The 25,297-nt window shown below is 42.6% G+C and overlaps 3 protein-coding genes across 3 annotated transcripts in view; all 3 read right to left on the bottom strand.

Moving 5' to 3' along the window:
* LOC311098383 (H-2 class II histocompatibility antigen, A-U alpha chain-like) overlaps window positions 1–21,145 on the bottom strand; it is a 131,170-nt gene extending 110,025 nt beyond the window's left edge. Inside the window, exon 1 of the mRNA XM_084138558.1 lies at window positions 21,099–21,145. The gene's annotated coding sequence lies outside the window, so the exon portion shown is untranslated. The remainder of the gene's footprint in view (window positions 1–21,098) is intronic.
* Window positions 1–25,297, bottom strand: part of LOC311098381 (H-2 class II histocompatibility antigen, E-S beta chain-like) — a 52,552-nt gene that overhangs the window by 17,015 nt on the left and 10,240 nt on the right. The gene's annotated exons all lie outside the window — the stretch shown is intronic.
* On the bottom strand, window positions 13,905–19,768 carry LOC311098385 (SLA class II histocompatibility antigen, DQ haplotype D alpha chain-like). The gene is made up of 3 exons (XM_084138560.1): window positions 19,480–19,768; window positions 16,165–16,309; window positions 13,905–14,170 (listed from the first exon to the last, which is right to left on the bottom strand). Exons 1-2 carry the CDS (start codon window positions 19,661–19,663, stop codon window positions 16,188–16,190), a joined length of 306 nt encoding a protein of 101 aa, XP_083994686.1. The 5' UTR covers window positions 19,664–19,768; the 3' UTR covers window positions 13,905–14,170; window positions 16,165–16,187.

Here is a 25,297-nt window from a genome sequence, read left to right as displayed (position 1 = left end):
CCACTCCCTCTATTCGCTGATTGGTCCTACAAAAAATTTGTTTCTGGAAACCTAAGAATATACAGCAGTCCCAGACGTAGTACTGAAGGAAAATGAAATTAAGCGGAAGTACGTAGGAGGGCGGAGCCAGGCTAGATAAACAGAGTGGCGCGGCCGTGAACGTTTTTCCCCAGTTTTCATGGGAAGTAGCAAGTCTTCTCGAGTCAAAAGGCTCAAGTCCAAGTGAAGTCACGATCATTGATGTTAAAGTCCAAGTCGAGTTGCAAGTCTTTGTACATTTTGTCGAGTCGAGTCTGAAGTCATCAAATTCATGACTCGAGTCTGACTCGAGTCCAAGTCACATGACTCGAGTCCACACCTCTGGAGGTGAGTATACTTCACAGCTTTAGCGTGCTCTTCACTGGATTCAGACGGAGAGGAAAGTACTATAACGGTGGTGGCCGCCCTAACTTAAATAAATATTTTAAAGAAAAAACCTTCGGGCGCCAGACAGGATTAAACCTGTCAAAAATTAACTTAACCCAGGATAGCAGAAAAATAACCACCTGTTACACAACAAATTATAATAATAACCCCAGGAAAAAGGTCATTTCACAAGGAATATTTATTCTTCCATATGTTCAAAATCATAATTCACACAGAAAACGAAATGGGCAAAAAAAAAACCAAAAAAAAATTAATGAAGTTCACACGTTCACACTAGCGGTCTCTGGTCTTCGAGATCCGAGCCCCGTGCCGGAAACCGACCGCGTCACGCACGTTTGCAGGTATTGAAGGCACCAATGAGTATTGCGAGTCACCTTCACTTATTTCAATTATTCAAACGATTATCAATTACTGTGACACCTTAGAGATAACACTCTAATTGTTAATTTAGCGTTCCCAGTTTATACACACAAAAAAAACAATTTTCACAAGCATAAACAATTTACAAGATTAATTCAGATAATTTCACTTTTTCACTAACTTTCCATCAAAAAATAAAGTTTACAAATCACAATGTTTCAGAGTTTTTTTTTTTTTTCCTCAAATGTTCAATAGTTCACAAGAATTGTCAAAATCAAAAGCTCTAGTTTCAAGTGTTCAAGCAGGTTTCAAGTTCAAGTCCCTGTACGGGCGCCACTCTATAACGGTGGTGGCCGCCCTAACTTAAATAAATATTTTAAAGAAAAAACCTTCGGGCGCCAGACAGGATTAAACCTGTCAAAAATTAACTTAACCCAGGATAGCAGAAAAATAACCACCTGTTACACAACAAATTATAATAATAACCCCAGGAAAAAGGTCATTTCACAAGGAATATTTATTCTTCCATATGTTCAAAATCATAATTCACACAGAAAACGAAATGGGCAAAAAAAAAAAAAAAATAAATAAATTAATGAAGTTCACACTAGCGGTCTCTGGTCTTCGAGATCCGAGCCCCGTGCCGGAAACCGACCGCGTCACGCTAATCCACGTTCGCAGATTCGTGTCCACATTCATTCACAAAAAAGTCCATAAAAAAAAAAGAGAGAACAAAGAAAACATTGGATAAACATCTCATAAATCTTGTGGTAAATCACCAACATTAAATCAACAGCAACAATAATTTTAACGGCCAACAACAATTATAAACAAAACACTAAGCACACAGAATGTGCGAATATGAAAGCTATGCGAGTGGGTGCGTGCGTGCGTGTGTTGCAGTGTGTGTAATGGCGGCGCAGAGGTACTGACCACGTTTGCAGGTATTGAAGGCACCAATGAGTATTGCGAGTCACCAGACACCAAGATAAGTGGATAAGCGGTTTTTGCCTTGTCTTCAGGACAGCTCATGACAGTTGGTCTGGAAGTGCAATGCTTCAGTCACGCACCAGACATACACGTGAAACAGCTGATTGACACGCAGCCGTCTTTCCACCATAACCTCACTCATACGGGCAACCCTCATGTGCAAACAAACGGATGACGCTTCTGATTCAGGTACGCCACGCTCCCTTTAAATACAACTCCCTTCCATCGTTAATTGACACACTCCACCCAAAATCACGCTAAAATGAAAGTGAAAGTAACCCATGTTGTGGGACAGATTCTCTTGTTTGCCACACTCTCCCCTCCTTAGAAAAAAAAACAACCTATGGTTGTTTAGAAGAGAGAAAACTCAGATTAAAATCCTAGAAAATCTTCGTCATCAGAGGATTCTTGAAATATATCCAGGAGTTTTTTCTTTTCTTGTATCTCCAATTCCTCAGCCGTTGGATAACACATTTTTATGTTGCAAACGTGAGCTGTACGTACATCTTCTCCTGTGTCTTCAAGGGCTATTTGATAGTTCAACGGACCCAGCTGCTTAATAATGCGGTAAGGACCTTTCCATTTTTGTGCTAGTTTTGCGCTAAATTTACGCTGTGCATTAGACTGTGGAAAGTTACGCAACCATACTCGATCCTTGCTTTTGAATGTTACATCTCTCCTATTCTTGTAATAGTTCCTCAGTTGTCTCATTTTGGCTTTCTTGCTGTTTTCTTCGGCTTGAGTTTGCAGATGATGAAGATGATGCACTACATTATATGAGGCAGCGTCTGGGGTCAGATTAGGCCCAGAGAGTATTTTGTCCATTGGACTTTGGAGTTTTCTACCCAGCTGGAGTTCTGCTGGGGTTAATCCAGTGGTCTCTTGAACGGCTGAATTAAGAGCGAATCTGAATTCTGGTAAGAACTGGTCCCACCTCTGATGGTTGTCGTCCACATAGGCTGCCATCATGCTCTTGAGATTTCGGTTAACTCTTTCGGTCATGTTGGTTTGGGGATGATAGGCTGTAGTTAATTTGGGAATAACACTCCAGTTCTCACATAACTCTCTGAAAACAGATGAAACAAACTGAGTGCCTCTGTCGGAGAGAACGAAGTCTGGTACGCCCCAACGTGTCAGGATGTCTTTTCTGAAGATGGAGGCAACATTCTTCGCTGTGGCACTCCGAATAGGGAACAACTCAACCCATCGAGAATAATAATCAACAAAGACCAGCAGGTATTCATTTTGAGTTGTGCTACGTGGCAACGGACCCATGAGGTCGACTCCCAGCATTTGGTTTGGGCGGCTTGTTGTGATTTGCTGTAGTTTTCCAGCAGGCTTCCTGTTATCACTTTTCAGAGTTTGACATTTAACACAGGTCCTCACATGCTGTTTCACCGCTGACCACATGCCTGGCCAAAATGCTACTTCCTGAAGTCGCTTATAGGTCTTGTAGATTCCTCCATGGCCACAGATGGGAGTGGAGTGATAGTACTGGAGAAGGGTGGATCTGAGACTGCTGGGAATGTAGATTCTGTAATGCAGTTGGTTATTTGTCAGGTATGTTTTGTGATACAATTTGTCCTCAATTATTTCGTACTGGTCAATCAGACTGGCACAATTATCTGCAACCGCTTGCAATAATTTTGTAACTTCGGGGTCTTTGTGCTGTTCTTCCCACAGGACAACATCTGATACAGGCAGTGCTGGGTCTTTTCCACTGGTGTACAAGTTACATCCTGGGGTAACCGAAGATCTGGATAGAGCATCCGGAGCTACATTTAGCTTCCCTTTTCGGTACTCAATAACAAAATCGAATTTCTGCAATCGCAGGACCCAACGAATGAGGCGGCTGGTGGTTTTCGTGGAGTTCATGACCCATTGCAGCGCAGCATGGTCGGTAACAACTGTAAAAAGCTTGTGCTCCAAGTAATGTTGCCACTTTTCCAGGGCCCAGATGACTGCAAGACATTCCTTCTCTGTTGCAGTGTAATTGAGTTCGGCCCCAGTTAAGGTTCGGCTTGCATAGGCTATAACCTCTTCTCTGCCGACATCTCTCCGTTGGGCTAATATGGCACCCAGGCCGATGTCACTGGCATCGGTGTAAACAATGAATGGCCGCTGAAGATCGGGATGGCCCAGAATGGGAGGTGAGGTGAGACAAGACTTTAGCTGGTCAAAAGCTTGCTGACACTGAATTGACCATTGAAAACTATGTCCCTTCTTTTTCAGTGCGTTGAGGGGTTCAGTAATCTTGGAAAAATTGGGAACGAAACGGTGATACCACCCTGCTAACCCGAGGAACTGCTGAACTTCTTTCAGGTTCGTAGGCACAGGGTAGGCATGAATGGCTTCAGTCTTACATGGGTCTGCTGAAATGCCCTTGACACTTACAACATGTCCTAGGAAGGTGACTTACTTTGAATACTTATTGTTTTTGATTTACTTAGTGTCTTTGAGATAATACTGATTGAACAGTTGTGAAAAGTTGTATTTTGTTGTTTAGTAGAAATATTTCAGGGACAAACAAACTGACACATCTCATTTACTGATATTTATTGTTTTTCACACTCAACATTCTTACACTCAATCACAGCAATCATGGCGCATACCCAATCCTTCCCAAACTACTTTTGTGGAAATTGAGCCTCCACCAGACATCTCAACTCCAGTATAACCGCCTGCACTGCGACCGTGGATGCCTCTGGTACCACCTCCATGTGCTCCTGTGTTCTACCATACCCCCACTCCACTCAGCCCTGTTCATCCTGGAACCCGTATGCACATGTCCACTCCTGTTCTGGCTGGGAGCACTCCAGTGCAAACTCTCACCTGGGCACCACAAGTGGATAACATGCAACTTTGCACCTCATCTGAAGGTGGAACTCCTTCTTCAGTAGCACAACATGACCTGCCCAACATTCTACCAACTCCTGGAAGGGAAATTCAAGAAGTCACTGCCCGGGTACAAGGGAACTGGGATACCTTGTTTGACTTAATGGCAAGACAAGAAAGAAGAGTGGATGAACTTACCCAGGAAGTGAAAGATACCTCTTCTCATCACCAGAGCCAGATTGCTGATCTTGCTGCAAAATTGGAGGATAACAAAAATCAAGTATTAACCCAGATTACTACCACTAAGCAACAAGAGGAATCTGAAGCAGATAACCTGACTAAAGCAATGAAGTTAATGATTACGGAAGAACTCCAGAAGGTGGAATCTACCTTGGTGTCCGAACTACGATTCATGGTTGATCAACTCCAAGCAGAGGTTCAGCAGGACATCAAAGCTGTTCAAAACACTTTCCAAACAAGCCATAATAAGATAACTTCACAACTCCAACAATGTGTTACTCAAACTGATCAATGTCTCACCGGTTTCAAAGAGTTGAAAAGTGAAGTGGAGAAAGGATTTCAAAGTGTCAATAAAAGTGCAGATCAACAAAAGTTAAGTGTATTGACACCACCAGATCCCAGCACTACCAGTATTTCATCCCAGCCATCTCCCTCTGCTCCAGTGACTCCTTCAACCTCTTCAGCCCCTCCTTTAACATCTGTGATTAAAAGTGACCATATAAAATTAAATTTCCCTACATTTGGAAGGCCTTCAGATGATACAGACCCCCTATTGTACTTAACCAAATGTCAGGATTTTTTGGCTATACATCCCCTGACAGATGCAGACATCCTGGCTACCTTCCGTACTGTCTTGTACGGAACAGCACGAGACTGGTGGGAAGTCAGACGGTCCACCATAACCACTTGGAATGAGTTTGAGACTGCATTTCTATCTGCTTTCCTTTCTGAGGATTATGGCCTGGTCAGGTAAGGCCATTGTGGACACTGGTGCAAGCTACACACTCATCAATGAGAATCTCATGAGGCAGCTTACATCCCCCGACCAGCTGCAACCATGGTGCCGTGGTCCTCTTTATCTGGCGAACGGAAAAGCAGAGATTCCATTAGGATGGCTGAATACCACCATTAATTTACATGACCAAACATTTACCTTACCTACTGCTGTACTTTCATCCCAAGCTCTAGCCTATTCTGTAGTCTTGGGGTTGGACTTTATTTTCTTCAGTGGGCTGCAACTCAATGTCATTGATCAAAAATACTCCTTCAAGCTGGATCCTTCAAAAGAGTACCCCTTTCAACCAGGAAATCCAAGTGTGCCAAATGTAAGTCCCCAAAAAGAGAGGTGTCAATTTAAGGAAGCCACACAAAACCATTCCTTATTAACTTCTGTGCCCCCTCCATCATCACCATTGCAAATTCAACACCCGGACGGTATTGATGAAAAGACATTGATAAAAAATGCTGTAGACGCTGCTCATTTACCTTTTGATGATAAGCTACAGTTACTCCAAATCTTGAACGAAAGCCCTCAGGTGTGTACTCTCCGTACTGGACGTACTGAGGTTCTCCAACACAGCATCTATGCCACCAGCCAAGTCCCAATTAAACAACGGCCATACCGTTTGTCTCCCCTCAAGCAACTTGCCCTGGATGAGCAACTTGATGAGATGTTGAGGCAAGGAATAGTTGAACCATCCCACTCTGGTTGGGCATCACCGGTGGTCTTAGTACCCAAAAAAGACGGCAAAAAAAAAAATTAATGAAGTTCACACGTTCACACTAGCGGTCTCTGGTCTTCGAGATCCGAGCCCCGTGCCGGAAACCGACCGCGTCACGCTAATCCACGTTCGCAGATTCGTGTCCACATTCATTCACAAAAAAGTCCATAAAAAAAAAAGAGAGAACAAAGAAAACATTGGATAAACATCTCATAAATCTTGTGGTAAATCACCAACATTAAATCAACAGCAACAATAATTTTAACGGCCAACAACAATTATAAACAAAACACTAAGCACACAGAATGTGCGAATATGAAAGCTATGCGAGTGGGTGCGTGCGTGCGTGTGTTGCAGTGTGTGTAATGGCGGCGCAGAGGTACTGACCACGTTTGCAGGTATTGAAGGCACCAATGAGTATTGCGAGTCACCAGACACCAAGATAAGTGGATAAGCGGTTTTTGCCTTGTCTTCAGGACAGCTCATGACAGTTGGTCTGGAAGTGCAATGCTTCAGTCACGCACCAGACATACACGTGAAACAGCTGATTGACACGCAGCCGTCTTTCCACCATAACCTCACTCATACGGGCAACCCTCATGTGCAAACAAACGGATGACGCTTCTGATTCAGGTACGCCACGCTCCCTTTAAATACAACTCCCTTCCATCGTTAATTGACACACTCCACCCAAAATCACGCTAAAATGAAAGTGAAAGTAACCCATGTTGTGGGACAGATTCTCTTGTTTGCCACAGTACGTATACTTCACGGCTTTAACAGGCTCTTTACTGGACTCAGACAGAGAATGGAGGTGAGTATACTTCACAGCTTTAGCGGGCTCTGCACTGGACTCAGACGGAGAGGAGAGTACATATACTTCACAGCTTTAGCAGGCTCTTCACTGGACTCAGACGGAGAGGAGAGTACGTATACTTCACAGCTTTAGCAGGCTCTTCAGCAACTGGATTCAAACAGGGAGAGAGATGAGTATTTCCAACCACATCCACAGGCTTTCACAGCTTTTAGCGTCTTCTGCAACGGGATTCAAACAGAGAGAGAGATGAGTATTTTCAACCACATCAACGGGCTTTCACAGCTTTTAGCGTCTTCTGCAACGGGATTCAAACAGAGAGAGAGGTGAGTATTTTCAACCACATCAACGGGCTTTCACAGCTTTCAGCATCTACCGCAACGGGATTCAAACAGAGAGAGAGGTGAGTATTTTAACTAGAACCACCAATGCCTTCCGCAATTCACTCCCACACTCGTGCTTCACTGCAACCCACACAAGTAATCACATGTGAATATATATATATATAAAACACTGCAAATCTCACAACTCACAGAGAAGGCGCAGGCATGAGGTCTCGTCCACCACTCGCTGATGTTAAGCTAGATGGAAAGCAGCTGTGAGGCACAAGTCTCTCAATGCAGTTACTGGTTCTCCAAGAGAAGTTTCAATCATCATATGATTCCATACAATTCACAGGGACGTCAATTGTTCCATAATCCAGTTAGAGTTTGTAACAACTACGAGAATGAACCAAACACAATTGAAGCTTTTAGGTGATTTTGTTCATACATAATCCCACAAAGAGTCTTCACAAACCCAGAGCTATAAATCACCCTGGCTCCAGAGAGTCTGCAACCAAAGACTTTTATTGGTTAACTTTAAGGAAGAACGTTGTCAACGTGTGATAGTTTTGCAAGACGGATCGGTTCAGAAGATGATACTGCTCAGGGCCCTAACAAGAGGTCACATGACCCCTGCGACTAACAGACCCTGTCTTTCTTAAGGACCAAGGAGATGAACAAAACAGACGTCAGCAGGAACTATACATGACCTCAGATTGGAATGTCTAAACTTTCCACACCAAAAAGACTTTACATATCAAAATACATAAAACCATTCAAGAACAATTTTCAATGGACTCATGATCAAACAATCATGCAACTACCTAATCCTGTGTTGTTTCTACCACTTATATGCATATTTTAATAAGATAATATGTTTTGATATATAATTATGTAATTGTTATAACTATTAGATGCTTGAATGAAAGTGTGTTGTGCATCCTGTCAGCATGACCGTATTCTCGTGATTCAAAAGATGGCTTGATTGAAATCTGTGTAAAATGTTTCGTATTCTTATAATAGTAATGATGTCTAAACTGTGGCCTCTGTACTCTCTGCTAGAGCTTGGAAAGTAAGGAGATCCCAGATAACGCATGATTTACGATGAGACAAATAAAGCCAGTGTCTAATTGGTCCGATCTCTTCAGGAGGTGGGACAAACTTTTGAATTTAAAATCTTAGACCCGAAACAAAGCTCTCTCTCTATTTTTTTTTTGTTCGCTCTCAAGAAACGCTCTGCTATCACTCTCAAGAGGGTGCAGAACCAAAAATGCAGCGGGAGATGAAGATCTAAACCAGACTAGTAACCATGTAAACGCGCAGACGAAATAACCCAAATTAAGATCAGAAGAACGGGTTCAACAGCTTTATTCAAGCCATCTTACTACTCTCGTCTCAATTTTCTTTTCTTTTCTAAGTTTTCCTTTATTTTCCGTTGTGAGTCTCGGTTCTAAGTTAAGTTTTTCGACAAGATTTCGAGCCACGTTTCTTCTGCAAAGCCAGCTTCAAACAAAGACTTTTATTCCGCCAGCACACCACATGACTGGCCGCCGCAGACATCAGGCACGAGGAGACCAGCCAACGAACCGACCGGGAAAACCCCCTTTTACGCAACGAAGGGAATTCCCAAAAAGGAACGCAAAGACAAGCAAGTACCTCCAGACTAAAAGCTGAACTGGTGTATTGATATAAATTTAATAACCTGTCTAAGAAACGATAGAAGGGTTAAATTAATGATTGATGGTCCGTTCCAGGTCACGTCTTAAGTGCATATAGAAACTTGGGATTTCATCATCTCACTTTTAAACTCACTCTTAAAACTTGATCTTTCCTTACTCTTTTTCCTTCTGCAACTCGTATGAATGTGTGTGCGTGTGTTTGTGTTAGATATTAGCTTTATGTGTTAGTATATAATCAATAAAGTATTGTTTGTATTTGAAGTATTACTTGTTATGTGCTTACGAATTTATTGTCTTGAACTTCGATTTAAGTTACCTATGCTTTTACCCTTGATTTACTTCGTAATTTACTGTTAGCTGGGGATTATCCTTTCTTGGCCAGGAAGATATTATATTTCCTAGAGTTAATAATTGTTTATGCTTTCTGTTCATTGGATGAACTGATGAAATAATCATACTATTGATTCTGCTACAGTAAATTCTGAAAATAATTAAGTTATTAATTATTGATCATAATTCGTTAATAATTAATGATATTTATATGGGCGTATAAACGCTAGAAGTTCAACACTTATATCACTTAAGATGCTGACTTCACTTTAGCTTCTCCCTTTTCCCTTCAGCCCATCCTTCTCCTTGCCCGGGTCCAAATCTCTCTCTTCTTCTTCCACACAAATAACTCGATCCCCCATCCCCGCCACCTCGTCACCCGTGACATAGGTCTTGAAAGATATACAACAGTTATACCACAAATGTATAAATTTTATATTGCAATGTATTATTTAATTTATTTGTGCCTGGTTTACAAATCAATCTGCAATTGAATACTCCAAACAAGCAGTTAATTTTCTTTGAAAACCCTTAAAAATAAACCATCCACTTGTTCTCATACTGTTGAAGTCCTTCGCATGTTTGGCAGTACACAATATTAGTTACAGTTTTTCTGAATTGCTAAAACACTAAACTCTATTCTCTGCACCAAATTCTCAATAGCCTAAAACAATTTGTTTAATAAATCACTCTTTCTGTAAAACCTTAAGTTCAGGCAGTTAGACACTGTTTGCTAATCTCAGGCACTCTTTTTACAAAACTCTAAACACATTCTCACTCACTAAACATCTTTCACTGTGATGCACTGTCTTGTGTTGCAAAAGGCAGGCAGGTGAAACCTACACACCTAAAACACAGTTGTCATTGTTTACACAGAACGACTCAAAATTGTTCACACTTATTTCTAATGATGTGACCAAACCAATTGTACAAAACAAGTCAGTTCAGAGTGCATAGTTGACACAGGTGTACTGAATGAAATGAGCAATAGATGGAAACAATCTGAGAAGGAGAGGAGTAAGAAGATGTGTAACAGGTGGTGGACGAGGAGGAAGAGGACGAGAAAGAGGTGTGGACAGTGTTGTCAAGTCTGGATCTGGCACACTAGAGGGTTTTTTCCTTTTGCCTGGCAAAAGACAACATTGTCTGTGATGTGGACAAAGTCCTCCGGCCAGACCCAACATGAAGACATGATGCTGAGAATTAATCTCTCACTGACCTTGATTTTGCAGTTGCACAACTCTTCTGAGTGACTGTAACATGCTTTTCATTTAGAATTTTTTTTTTTTTTTTTTACTTTTGCAGGACTGTGGTGAATACACTTTTTCTGAATTTCTAAAATATTAAACCCTATTCTCTGAACCAAATTCTCTATAGCCTAAACCAATTTGTCAATAAATCACTCTTTCTGTAAAATATTAAACAAGTTCAGGTAGTTAAAACACGGTTTGCAAATCTCATGCACTCTTTTTGCAAAACTCTAAAGACATTCTCACTCACTAAAACACATTTTGCACTGTGATGCAGTTATGTTTCAAAATGTTAAACACAGGCAGGCAAAAGTTAAACACAACTACAACACAGTTATCATCGTTTACACACAATGACTCAAAATTGTTCACACTTATTTCTAATGATGAGACCAAACCAACTGTACATAATACGTCAGTTCAGAGTGCCAGAATTGACTCAAAATGTTGCACTGAATGTTGATACCAACAATGGATTGAAAATAAAATAAGAGGTAGAGGAGGAAGAGTATGTGTATAAGAGGTGGTGAACGTGGAGGAAGAGGATGGGGGTGAGAAAGAGCAGGTGTGGAAAATGTTGTCAAGGCTGGATCTGACTTTAGGTTTTTCCCATTTGTCTGCAGAGATGACATTGTCTGTGATGTGGAGAAACTCCTCCGGCTGGACCAACACAAAGACATGATGCTGAAGCAGAATAAAATCTCTCTCACTGACCTTGATTTTGCAGTTGCATAACTCTTCTGAGTGTATACTGTAACATGCTTTCCATTTAGAGTTTTTTACTGTGACCTTTTTGGCTTTTGCAGTTGGGTCACTGTATTTTCACATTATGCAAGTGCTGAATATACAGACATTCGATGGGCCTACTATACAATATTCAGTACAATACTATACTTGCAGTGCATACAGTATACAATTTATTCACCTTACTACTGTAAGTTGTCATTACTTTTTTTCTGTAACGACATGCTTTGGATTCTGTGTTGTCCATTTTTTGATGTAGTGTCTAATGAATGATCTGTAGTGTTTATAACTAGTAGTTGCAACTGCTTCATTTTGACACTGTTAATTATAAAATTTTGCTGACAAAATTTTGTAGTTTTAATTTTTCCTCAGATGTGCTTAAATGGATTGAGGCTTATCTCACTGACCGCTTCCAACATGTCAGAGTCCAGTCATTTAAATCAGCGGCCCTCAGTCTGTCCACCAGTCTTCCTCAAGGATCTAATTTAGGGCCTTTGTTGTTCTCAATTTATAAATGACCTCCCATCTGTCTGTCCTGACGTTTCTGTGCAGATGTATGCTGATGACACCGTAGTCTATGTTCATGGTAGGAATATCTCCCAGGTGGCTGAAGAAACTCATTAACGCCATGGATAATATAACAGCTTGGTTGAAACATTCCTTCCTGCAGCTGAATACATCAAAAACAGTAGCAATGTTCTTAACCAAATTTCACAAAAACTTCAGTGTTGAGCCAGATATTTTTGTTTCAGGGGAAAGGCTGCAGATCGTGTCTGAATTAGCCTGGTTAAAACCAGACCATTCTCAGTAGTAACTGAGTTATAGTCTGGCAAATCTTCATTAATAACTCATTTCCAAAGGGGCGTCACCAACGGACGTAGCTCAAATGCCTCTGGATTGTCATCGTGTAAAGCCATATGCTGCGTCCCAATTCGCCTAAGTTACACTACGCCATAAAAGTATGTACTCTTTTTGTGAAGAAAAGGTATTTACTTTTGAATGTGTAGCAAAAAAGTAGGCAAGCTTTGGGACATACTACTTCGTCATCTTTATCGGATGGATCTGTCGTGTGCATCCTGTCACTTAAACTGCCCTGTCAATCATCTTGTCACAGTTAAAATCCTCTATTAATTCTAATTTAATTTCCTACCGTTGTCTGGGTTTTCTCAGGCTATGTCAGAATACAAATATTTGGGAGTTTTGAATGATTCAAAGTTGTCATTTACATCACATGTAAAAAGGGTCTGTAATCGAATTAAATTTACCCTCAGTAACTTTAGACACATTCGCCATCAAATGTCCACACAGGCAGCAAAAATGTACATGCACTCTATGATCTTCTCACATATCACTTACTGTTTGTTTACCCATTTGGTCGCAAGCTAGTGTTACATCTTTGAAACCTCTGCAATCACTTAACAAACAAACTGTTAAAATTCTTGATAAGAAACCATGTATTTCTCATCATTGTCCAATATTACAAAAATATAGATTACTCAGCTGAGAAAACATGGTTAAATATTCAAATCTATGTCTTCTGTAAAAAATAATTCATGGTTTATCATCCCCTCCTCTCCATCAGTTTGTTAACATCCGAACATCTGATCACAGCAGAACCAGAGGTGCAGTGAGTGGAGATTGTATCATTCCCTTTAGGAAAAGTGTATTTGGTCAAACTGCTTTTTCTGTTCGAGCTGCTACTGAGTGGAACCTCACCCCCATAACCATCGGAAATCTAACACATATAGTACATTTAAGATCCAGTTAAAAAAATGGTTAATTGATTATCAGAGCTGTCAACATTAACTTACTTCTAGACCTGCTCTCGCTGCCCACTACTGGCTTCTTGCCTTGTGTGTATGTGTTATGGTTTTGTGTGATGTTTGTTTGATTGTTGGTTTGCTGTGTTTCGATTGTATATTTTAACATAATAGTAATTCTTACTAAACGTATTGTAATTTTTATATTGTTATGTAAATATGTAATTTTACTCCCTTTTAGGGTGACTTTTTACCATGTGTCTAGGGACTGCAGATGAAAAATAGCCTTTTGGCTAATTCTGCCATATTGACAGGAATGTTTATTAATATGCACTGTCCCTATAATAAAAATAAATAAATTTCAAGACACTGCTTTCATTTGACAAAACCTGTCAGAAAACACAAAAATAAATTGTAGGATGTAAGGAGGATTTATTAGTTGCAGAAAAATTAAATATAAGAAAAAAGCAATTAAAGTGTGTGTGTAGTGAAATATCATAGAAACTGTTTAACATTTTATGTGTCCTCCCTAAAAAGGCCAAAAAAAAGGTCCAGATGATGTTACTCTTTAAATCTAATGATGTGCACAGGTTTTTTGTGAGGGTTAACTTTAGGTGTAAGGTATCAGGATACAGGCACGGAGACAGAGGTAAGTGAATCCAAACACAGCTTTATTCAAGTTGACAATAGTGCAAGGTGAGTATTTGGTAAGTTCAGGTGCAGATTCAATGAAGATCACTCGGTGCTGGGCAGACAGCAGGTAAGCATGTTCACTTCAGGTTTGTAGATATCAAACAGTCACAGTTCATAAATACTTGTCTTCTCTCTTAAAGATGCAGTCGATAGAAAGCTCATAGGAAACACTGTAAACTCGGGAGAACAACGGATCACAGGCAATAGGAAATCAAACAGGATTCCTGGAGACAGCAGAACAATGACACAGAGGTTAGTGTTTCACAGGTGAGTATATGTTACATCTTGGAAGCATCAGAGGTTCAGGAGACAATGGATTATGGTCTATTCCTGTTGGAGGCTTGACTTTGAACTGAGGCTGTGGTGAGTATTTTATAGAGCTTGCTGATGAGGCTGCTGATTGTGAACAGGTGCAGGTGATTATACTCAGGGGAAAGTAATTGCATGTGCGCCAAAGAGGATTCTGGGGAATGTAGTGCAGAGATAGATGGTGAACGTGACATAAGGTTGGACATATCATTCACCTGAAATAAAGCCTATAAAATTTATATAATCTTAAATATAGTTTATAAGGTCTGTACGTGTGTGTCTAAGGATTTTTGGGGATATTATGTGCATTTTGGTTTTTCATAATCATTGTCAGAGAGAAAGCCATTTGGGCATCAGTCTGACATATAGCACAGCAATGCTTTGAGAAACCCGAGTTAAGTCTTCATTTGATCTAGTTTATCCTCCCATTACACCCTGTCTCTCTTCCACTTTTCTGTCCAATAAAGGCAAAAATTATAATAAAAGACTATCTTCATCATCTTTAACCAATTACAGATAATTTGGCAAATAAACTTTAAGTAAGTGTTGAAGACATATAAATGAATAGAATGTGAGTCAGTATTAAATGGTCAAGGGTAAATGTGCAATAAAAGAATATTGTTTGTCCGGTGTGTCATTTCAGTGTTTCATTTTGTTTAATGTCAGAGCCCTGTGTCTGTTGACATTAACTTTTCTATAAAACATCTGTACTATAGAACATCAACTCTTGTTTTATGAAAACCATGAACCATGATGAATTATATTTTTTATTATTATCAGGTGAAGGTGAGATCCACTTTTTTTAGTGATCTTCTAATGAATGCACCTCAATACATTGCATGGTATTGCCTTGACTTCTGACAGAAAAAAAAACCCAAAACAATTTGGATCATTCATTATATTTAAACAAATATTTGAACAAATGAAAGAAAATCAAGCTGTGTCGGAACAATAAGTTGACCTAGGACCCCAACCAAATTTGAACATTATTTGTCATGTTCAATGTCTCACAAAATTATTGTTTTTAGTATCAAAAAGCTTAATTTATAGAGCTCAAAAAAAAAAATCTGAATCACAAAATAAGAATGTGTTCATTTTTAAAGGGTAAGTTCGGTATTTTACACTTAAAGCCCTGTTTACAGATCGTTTCTGATGAAATAGAACGGTTAAGATTAAAATTTGGACACATGCTCCTGTCCCGAGAATTTTAGGTTTATTTCGCTTTCCCCCCCACCCCCACAATGGTTGTCTAGGTGCACTGGAACATTCCTTCCTAAAACACATTAAACTTTCGTTTACAAAGACGTGAAACTCACCGAGTGGTCAGGGGTGTTCACTGATATGCTCATACAAAAATCGCTGCAAAAGATGCTTTTCAACAGGTTTTATCATAGTTTTTGTCCAACTCCATTGACTTGTATTGAAAGACTGTGTGAGGTACGGTATTACTCCGCCGCTTCTTCTTCTGCTTCTTCTGTGTATTCAATGAAATGCCAGCGGTTTGCTTGCAATTGGCAAAGGTGCATTATCGCCATCAACTGGTCTATTATTCAAGCTCTCAACGGAAGAATATACGGGTGTGACGCGTTTGGAAAAATAGGTCCACAGTTTTAAAACGAATGGTAAAACACCTGTTGGAATGCATCTTTTTCAGCGATTTTTGAGTGAGCATATCAGTGAACACCCCTGACCACTCGGTGAGTTTCACGTCTTTGTAAACGAAAGTTTAATGTGTTTTAGGAAGGAATGTTCCAGTGCACCTAGACAACCATTGTGGGGGTGGAGGGGAAAGCGAAATAAACCTAAAATTCTCGGGACAGGAGCATGTGTCCAAATTTTAATCTTAACCGTTCTATTTCATCAGAAACGATCTGTAAACAGGGCTTTAAGTGTAAAATACCGAACTTACCCTTTAAATCAGGTTAACTGCTTTCAGTTGCAGTTGTTTCCTTTAATGAGGAAGAAAGTTCCAGTAGCGACTCCCAGCAGTCCCAGAGTCAGACCCACTCCACAGAACACTGCTGGACCAACACTGGGGAGGGCAACGTCCACTTCTGAAATACATAAGCACATGATGATGCATATGCCACATAATGTAAAAATATATATTTCATGTTTACTGTAAAGTGACATTTTTAGAATTTTACACTTTCTTCATAATTTTTCCTAGATATGGCCAATGAACTGTATTAATAACACTATATTTATGATTAATGCCTACATAGGTAATGTAAGTCCACTGAAGGCAAGCTTGTAGAGAACTCAAGTGCAGTTTATTTACAAAACGTGATCAAAAATAAAACAAAGGCATGGCATGAAACTCAAAACAAAACATGAACATCGACTTAATTAACAATTAATCAATGAAAACATGACACATTCACATGGGGAACACTTGGCAGGATCACATGACAAGAACAGCAAAACAATAGTTCAGGAGGGTGGTGGAACGGAGGCGGTCTTGGGGGAGGGATGGAGGGCCATGCCCGTGCAGAGGAACTGGACCAGGAAATGGCAATGGTGGGAGGACCTGGGTCGTGGAGCGTGAGCGGACCTGGGGTGCGTTTCCCGAAAGTATCGTTGGCCAACTATGGTCGCAAGTTCATTGCAATGTCCATTGAACTCTATTGGTAACGACGGAACTTGCGACCATAGTTGGCCAACGATGCTTTCGGGAAACGCACCCCTGGGCCGTTCAGCGTGGGCGGAGCCGGGCTGCGGAAGGACCTGGGCCGTGGAGGGTGGGTGGCGCCGGCAGTGCAGGAAGCCAGGGTGGTGCTAGCAGTTCAAGGAGCCAGGGCAGAGATTGCTGTTCAGGGGGCCAGGGCGGATCCAACGGCCTCTGTGGCCTTAATCAGGTACCTACTGCCTTGGCAGGCATGACGTGAAGAAGCTCAGGCTCGGCAGGCATGACGTGAAGAGGCTCAGGCTGGGCAGGCATGACGTCAAGTGACTCAGGCTTTGGCATGCTGGCTGTGGTGTGCACTGCAGGATTGTGGAGCCCCTCATCCACAATTCCCACAGTAAACAAGGAACTGCTCAGCAGAAGGGCATGGTCGATGTATTGTGCAAGGGAGAAATAAATTTTTCCCCCAGGCAGTACAGAGAGCAAGGGTTCATTTAGTTCAAACCAAAAAATGTATTTTAAAGCCCACAAGAGTCCACACAATTTCTCCACATATGTTTTCAGGGAACCATTCCCCCTGGCTTAGATGCAGGAGGGCAACCGCTGGGTTCACTTTAGGTCAAGTATTCTGTAATGTTTTCCACTGAAGGCAAGTTTGTAGAGAATCCAAGTGCAGTTTATTTACAAAACGTGATCAAACATAAAACAAAGGCATGGCATGGTGTGGTGTGGTGTGGTGTGGTGTATCAAACACAAACACAAACACAAACCAGTGGTTATAGGAAACAATACTAGACAAAGACACATCTTCTTCTTCTTCTTCTTTCAGATTTTTAATGGCGGTTGGCAACTTATCTCAAAGGTGCATTACCGCCACCTACTAGACTGGAGTGTGGGCATTATAATGACAACAAAGAAGACTGTGAGAAAAAAAATAAAAAAATAAAAATTACCTATTAAATTCTTTCGCTTAACCCAGTGTTTTTCAAAAACACAATTAATAATTTGTGTATTTTCCCAGATGTTTTCCCTGATAAATGTTCAAGTGTAATGCTTTGTTCATCCATTTGTGTCTTCAATTCTACCCTATCTTTTTCATATTTTTTGCAGTCTAACAATATATGCTTCACTGTCTCTTGTACATTACAATAAGTGCATAGTCCAGTGGGATGTTTTCCTATTCTGTACAATGTTGTATTTAAACCAGTGTGACCCATTCTAAGACGTGAAACTAACATCTCTTCCTTTGGGGACAAAGACACATGGCAAACATGAGGGCTTAAATACACACAAGACTAATGACTAGACAAGGGACAACTGTGGACAATTAACCAATGGCAACATGACACATTCGCATGAGGAACACTTGGCAGGATCACATGACAGACATGAAACAAGAACATGAAACAAAACCAAAACGTGACAACATAATCTTTTCAATCAACTTCTCAAGAAGTTAGTTTTTTAGGATATGTCATGTTTCCTAAATTGTTTAAAGGAACACTCCACCGTTTTTTGAAATAAGGCTTATTCACCGTCTTTCCTACATTTAGATAGGTGGGCAAATGCATTTTTGTCTCAGTGCATGCATTGTTTTAGTTTGGCAGCGCCGCCGATATATTAGCTTAGCAAAATGAATGTTATCCTTTGTTGCCAGCTAGCATGTCATGAGTAAAAGTGATATAAAATAAAAATAAAAAAAAAACGTATTACTTCTTGTGGCCTGCGTATTCACAATGACTACAAATAGCAATGCAGATTAAGACTAGGCGATTTCCTAGGCAGATATTGACTTGGGACTATATTGGGGGGAAGCACAAGTGAATCACTGCTACTTGGGCGCAGAGATATCACACAACACCTGAAATCCCCCAACTTCCGTCAACATACCAGCGTGAATAGTAGCTGGCTATTTTTCCTACAGTAGACATAGTGAATGGTGATGAACATGGCGGATTTTGTGAGAGACAAGGAGGGTGACTTCTCAGACAGTCAAGAGCCAGAACCATACCTCTATGAACCAGAGTTTTCAGAAGAGGAGCTGCGTTCTTTGGAAATAGAACGACAGGAGGAGGAGGATGCGATCGCTCAACAGCCTGAGGACGTGAGGATGAGAGTCAACACAAACTGGTGGTGAGTGTGATATCTCTGTGCCCAAGTAGCAGTGCTTCGCCTGTGCTTCCTTCACCCCAATATTGTCCCAAGTCAATATCTGCCTAGGAAATCGCCTAGTCTTAATCTGCATTTCTATTTGTTGAGAATACGCAGGCCACAAGAAGTAATTCGTTTTTTAAATTTTTTTATTTTATCACTTTTACTCATGACATGCTAGCTGGCAACAAAGGATTCCATTCATTATGCTAAGCTAAGCTAGCAGTAGCGCTTCCAAACTAAAACAATGTATGCACTGAGACAAAAATGCGTTTGCCCACCTATCTAAATGTAGGAAAGATGGTGAATAAGCCTTATTTCAAAAAACAGTGGAGTGTTCCTTTAAGATGATGTCTGTTATAATATATTAGTTGATCTTCTAAAGCAAACAATTTGGGAACAATTAGAATCGTACATCCACTGAAACTACATGAAGCAGTGCCTCACCCCATGTTTTGGTTTTAGGTTGGCCTTGAATGGATTTGTGGTTCACAGTGCAGCTGTAAATGTCTCCCTCTTTTGGCGTGAACTTCAGAGTAGAGAAAATGTTGAAGGTGCCGTCATTTTTTCTGCGGTACTGGCTTAGACTCATGCCTTCTGTCACAATCTGATTGTTTTTAGTCCATGACATATTGACAGGTGGAGGGAAAAATCCAGTCACATGACAGATGAGGTTGTTCTCAACATCCTGCACCACGTCATCTTTCAAATAGATGGAAGTATCTGGGATGTCTGTGAACACACAGAATTAGACGCTGGTTTTGGGACCTCAGTGGACATTTTATCTTGGACCACAACTTGATTATATTTATAATTTCAGCAGCTAATTTCTTTGCACATCAACAAAAATGTAAACATCAGATTATTATAGATCTATTATATATCCATCATGTAAAAATATAATAATTATATACAATGTGTGTCTTACCTAGTTGTTCGACCGAGGGTTTGTAAACTTTAATGTCTACGTCTAAGTTGTGTTTGCAGAGCTCTATTAGACCAACACCAGCATCATAAGCTTCAGAATAGCTGACAGGATCAGCAAAGTCCGGCGCTGTCGGTACTCCTCTTTTTCTAATGAAGTCTAGATGGTACATTTCCTCTCCATCAGATCCATACAAAACTTCTTTCTCTGTATCAGAACATCCAATTAATCCAAAATCCCTGTGCACAACTGAAACAGATCAAGTGTGATGATATTAGCCAGAATGGATTAACAGTATGGATGAATAACAAAGGATGAACTTTATCTTATGTGCAATCAATACAGTGATAGTATTTAAAGAAAAAAACGATTTAAAACAACAGTAATTGTTTCTCAACCCTAAAAAAGTGCTATTCAATAGATAATATATTATATTGAAGGATCTAAGGATTCTTAATAGCAACCTTTGTGAATAGTTTCAAGAGAGCCACCATACATTTGTATTGTTTTCTTTTTTATATCAAACAATTTAATTATTCCATTTAATTATATAATCATTTATAATACATTTTTAATCCATTGTCCATTTTTTACTAGTTTCACTGATTCATTAATTTATCAGTCATTTTATATTATTTCCATTACTGTTTAATCTTATGTTGTGTACTGTGTTGTCTTAACAAACAAGTTAGAGATAAGAGAATGTCTCAATTTCAATGTTTAATTGCCACATGATGTTGTGAAGCATTTTTCATTGCTTTGTTATAATAACACTTGAATTTATGCTGGTCAGACAATGTTTGACTGAGCATTGAAACAGACACAACTAAAACTAGTTAGTCTTCTGCTTTCTTCTCTTCCCCATGGCTTCCTCCGCATGCCTCTTAGGCTGATAGAAGGCTGTTGTTTAGATATCAGACAAAATAAAGTTAAGCTAATTTTGGGTATCAGACAATACTCTGCTGACAGGTTATGGGTACCAGTTTAAACATATTTTGGGAATTTCATTTTCTCATGATCATACTTGCTTATCTACTTTAACTTAATAAATCATAATTTTAATAGACAGTTTTCTGACTTACCTTGAGTCTCTAGTCTCACAATAACAGTGAGCATAAGCAGGACACCATACATCTCCGTTGTTCATTCAGAAGTGAGTAGAGCAAACGGCATATCAAACAGTCCTGGAGTGAATAACAGGTAGAGCTGCTGATCCCTGGTCATGTAGAAGCCTCCCAATCACAGCATCCAATCAGAAACTGAGCCCTACTCTGACATCACTGTATCTAGTTAAAATTATGCTCTGTTTCAGACTTATGAAGTAGGTTTATTTACTATATTGTATTCTGCTTTGCATTTTGATATCTGTATTTCATAAATCTATGAATAATATTTATGCATGTACTTCGAGGGTGGAGGGAGACAGCCTTCGCTCCAGCCCTTGCTGCAAGAATGAAAGAACAGACCCAATCAAACATCTTCGAGGGTCTTCTCGGCGAGAAGAACACCACTCGACGAACAGGTTCCACTTCAAGGCGTACACACGTCTCGTGGACGATGCCCATGCAGAAGTGATGGTGTTAAGTACCTCTGGGGGTAAGTCACCTAGAACCTCTGTGTCACATCCAGGGACCAGACATGGAGTTTCCAGAGGTCCGGAAGCGGGTGCCATAGGTTGCCCCGTCTCTGAGTCAGTCGAACTCATGAGCATGAGTTCTGGGAAACAGGTCCAGGTAGGCCAATAGGGAGCCATCAGAAGGACCTGCTCCTCGTACTCCCTGACTTTGCACAGAGTCTGCGCAAGGGGGAAACGCATATTTGCGGAGGCCCTGGGGCCAGCTGTGTGCCAGTGCGTCCGTGCTGAGTGTTCCCTCGGTCAGGGAGTAAAACAGCTGGCAGTGAGAGGTCTCTGGGGAGGCAAACAGCTCTACCTGAGCCTCCCCGAACTGTCTCCAGATCAGCTTAACCGCCATTCTCCCGGGAGCACAGCTCGTAATAGCTCGTAAGCCACACAGTTGAGCACACCGGGGACATACATGGCTTGAAGCTACCCCAGATGCTTCTGACTCCAGAGGAGGAGATTGCTGGCGAGTTGCGACATGCGATGGGAGTGTAGACCACCTTGTCGGTTGATGTACGCAAAGGTCGGAGTGTTGTCCGTAAGGACCAGCCAGCCCTGCCCTGTAGCGGCCTTTTCAAGCGGCTCAGAGCGAAACTAGCACTAGTACTAGCAACTCGAGGCAGTTGATGTGCCAATGCAGTTGGGGGCCCATCCACACCCCTGACACTGCATGCCCGTTGTACGTGGCACCCCAGCCGGTGGCGGAGGCATCTGTGAATACCACAGTGTGCCTGGACATCTGTTCCAAGGGGACTCCTGCCCGCAGGAACGAGGGGTCTGACCACGGGCTGAAGGTCTGGCGGCACGCTGGTGTGATTGCCACCCGGTGAGTGCCGTGATGCAGTGCCTATCTCGGGACTCGGCTGTGAAGCCAGTGCTGAAGCAGTCTCATATGAAGCAGCCAGAGCGGGGTTACCGCTGCTGCTGCTGCCAAATGCCCCAGGAGCCTCTGAAAGAATTTCAGTGGGACCACCATCCTGCCTTTGAACGTGTTCAAGCAGTTCAGCACCAACTGAGCGCGTTACTCTGTGAGGCGCGCTGTCTGTGCGACCGAATCCAACTCCATACCGAGAAAAGAGATCCTCTGCATGGGGGCGAGTTTGCTCTTTTCCCAGTTGACCTGAAGGCCCAGCTGGCTGAGGTGCCTGAGTATGAGGTCCCTGTGTTCGCATAACTGATCTCGAGAGTGTGCTAGTATAAACCAGTCGTTGAGATAGTTGAGGATGTGAACACCCTGTTCTCTCATGGGAACAAGGGCCCTCTCCATGACTTTCGTGAAGACACAGGGAGACAGGGACAGCCCAAAGGTCAGGACCTTGTACTGATATGCTCGACCCTCGAACGCAAAGTGCAGAAATGGCCTGTGTCGAGGAAGAATCGAGACATGAAAGTATGCGTCCTTCAGGTCGATCGCTGCAAACCAATCTCGGGTACGGATGCATTCAAAAATGCATTTTTGTGTGAGCATTTTGTAGTTTGTGGAGACTCCGATTCAAAACTCGCAGGTCCAAGATCGGTCGTAACCCACCGCCTTTCTTGGGAACAATGAAGTAGGGACTGTAGTACCCTGACCTCATGTCGGCTGGAGGGACCGGCTCTATTGCGTCCTTCGCCAGTAGGACTGCGATCTCCACTCGCAAGACATGGGCATCGGCTGCTCTCACTGTAGTGGAGTGGATGGCCCGAAACTTGGGGGTACGCCGGGTGAACTGAATCGCATAGCCGAGCCTGATGGTCCTAATGAGCCAGCAAGACGGACTGGGGAGCGCTAACCAGGCTCGCAGAGACTGTACAAGTGGGACCAAACGGACCGTAGGCATACCCAGAGTGGGGCAGCTAGGTGGAATACAGGGACGCGGCTCGGGAGGCTCTCTCTGGGAGGCGGCCCGTAGCGGGGTCTGAGTGTACTGTGCAACACTTACCTGGTTCCACGGGGCAGGAGGTGCAGGAGGTGGCTTGGTTGCATTCTCGAACCGCACACTGCTGCCCGCTGGTGATGGAAGAGGTGGATGAGAGTGGTGAGGATTCTCTCCCCCCACTGCTCTCCGGGCCCTCTTCGGACCCAGAGATGAAAGAAACTGCTCTTTTATTTAAAAAATGTGGGTACCGCCGGTTTTATGGCCAGAGGCGGAACACAAATAAAAGGGAACAGAAGATTTTCCACTCGGCCCTATTCCGGGGGAGGGAGCGGTGTGGTCACCCTCTCCTGGAGAGCAGCCCCATCCATCTCTGGGTCCCCGTCCTTGGACCGCTTACCCCTAGCTTTGCCGCCCTTCTTGGCAGGGACCTGGACAGACGGAGCGGCCTGCCTGAGACTGGCTCCACGGCGGCGTTTAGGTGGAGGCTGCTGCTGCGGCACGGGAGCAGGGGCAGACGCAGGAGGACGCCCCCGGCGACGAGCAGACTGAGGGGCCGCGGGCGGTGGGGTGGAGGCAGCAGCTGACCGCCACGGCAGGATGTGCTTAATGGTGTGCATGGCAGAGGCAGCTTCCCCACAGGCCTTGTAAGCCTTGCCGGATAGGTCCGACGAGTACCTACAGGCCGGGAAGGAAGACACAGTTCTCCACGCCAAGTAGAGTTAGGGCACAGCTGCATGCAACGGCCAGCTCCACTGGCGGTTTACGCGTGTATCCCTTAGCTGCCCTGCCATCAAGGGTGGTGAGGGAGGAGGAGCCACCGAGACGGTTTCTGGCAGTAAAAGGTGCCGTCCACGTCCCTGTGAGCTCCTCATGCACTTCCGGGAAGAAAGGCACTGGGGTGGGTTGCTGAGAACCAGCGCACGCCACCCCGAGATACCAATCGTCCAGCCACACGAGCCCAATCCTCGGAAAGCATGGCCATCATCTCCGGGTCCGACTCGGGTACCACTGACACACCCGAAGGAGGCAGCGGCGCAGAGTCGTCATCCGCAGAGAAGTCTGACCCACCCTCCGATGCAGCAATCGACATCTGATCGTCGCGGGGAACACCAAAGGAAATGACTAGTACACACCTCAAGGATGGTCCAGCACATTCCGTTGGTGGCTCAACTGGCTGCGGATCATGAGAGGGATGAGGGTTCCTAGCACGCTCACCACGATCCTCAGGTCTCCCCTGTCACTGCCCGAAGCAATCATCTGGGGAGGGTTGGATCGAGGCAGAGGCATGGGGACTCCGCCCCTTTGCAGGAACGAGAGTCTCAACCGCAGCTCCGCGATGGTCATCTTCCCACAATGGTTACATGACTCATCCACAAAAGCTGCCTCAGCTTGTTCGAGGCCCAGACACACAAGGCAGCGATCGTGACCATCCCGTGAACCCAGGTAACTACCGCATCCAGAAACACACAGATAGAAAGTCATCTTTAAAAAGACGCGTTCTATCTGTGTTAGCTCTTTTAGGGACTGCTCTTGCTGGTGCTGAAGCACGCAGGGGAATGGCCACCACGAACACAGACAGAAATGTGCACCTGGTCTATGCGCTGTCTCTCTCTCACTGGTAGTTCTAAAACAGCTTTTGAACGCTCTCACCGGCGCACCTTAGCAGCTGTTAAAACAGCCTTTTTGTTTGCTCAAAGAAAACAAGGAAACAGAAAGGGAGAGAGAGAGAAAAAGACCACTCGCGCTGCTGTGCTGTGACGCCCGCACCGGGATGGTCCAGAAAGGCTTGTAGTTTTCACACTCTTGGTAGAATGCATCGAAGTGCTTGTCTCCGAAGCAAAAAGCTGAAGTGCACTCGCA

The sequence above is a fragment of the Abramis brama genome (genome assembly GCF_963993115.1).
Source record: "Abramis brama genome assembly, chromosome: 16".
Classification (NCBI taxonomy): domain Eukaryota; kingdom Metazoa; phylum Chordata; class Actinopteri; order Cypriniformes; family Leuciscidae; genus Abramis; species Abramis brama.
This window is presented reverse-complemented; position numbering and strand designations above follow the sequence as displayed.

Excerpts from the sequence above, each read along its gene's own strand:
- LOC311098385 (XM_084138560.1), bottom strand. The coding sequence starts at position 19,663 with ATGTCATGGACTAAAAACAATCAGATTGTGACAGAAGGCATGAGTCTA. Across the intron at positions 16,310-19,479 it reads ACCTAAAACCAAAACATGGG|AAGTGGACGTTGCCCTCCCC; the intron begins GTGAGGCACTGC and ends TATGTATTTCAG.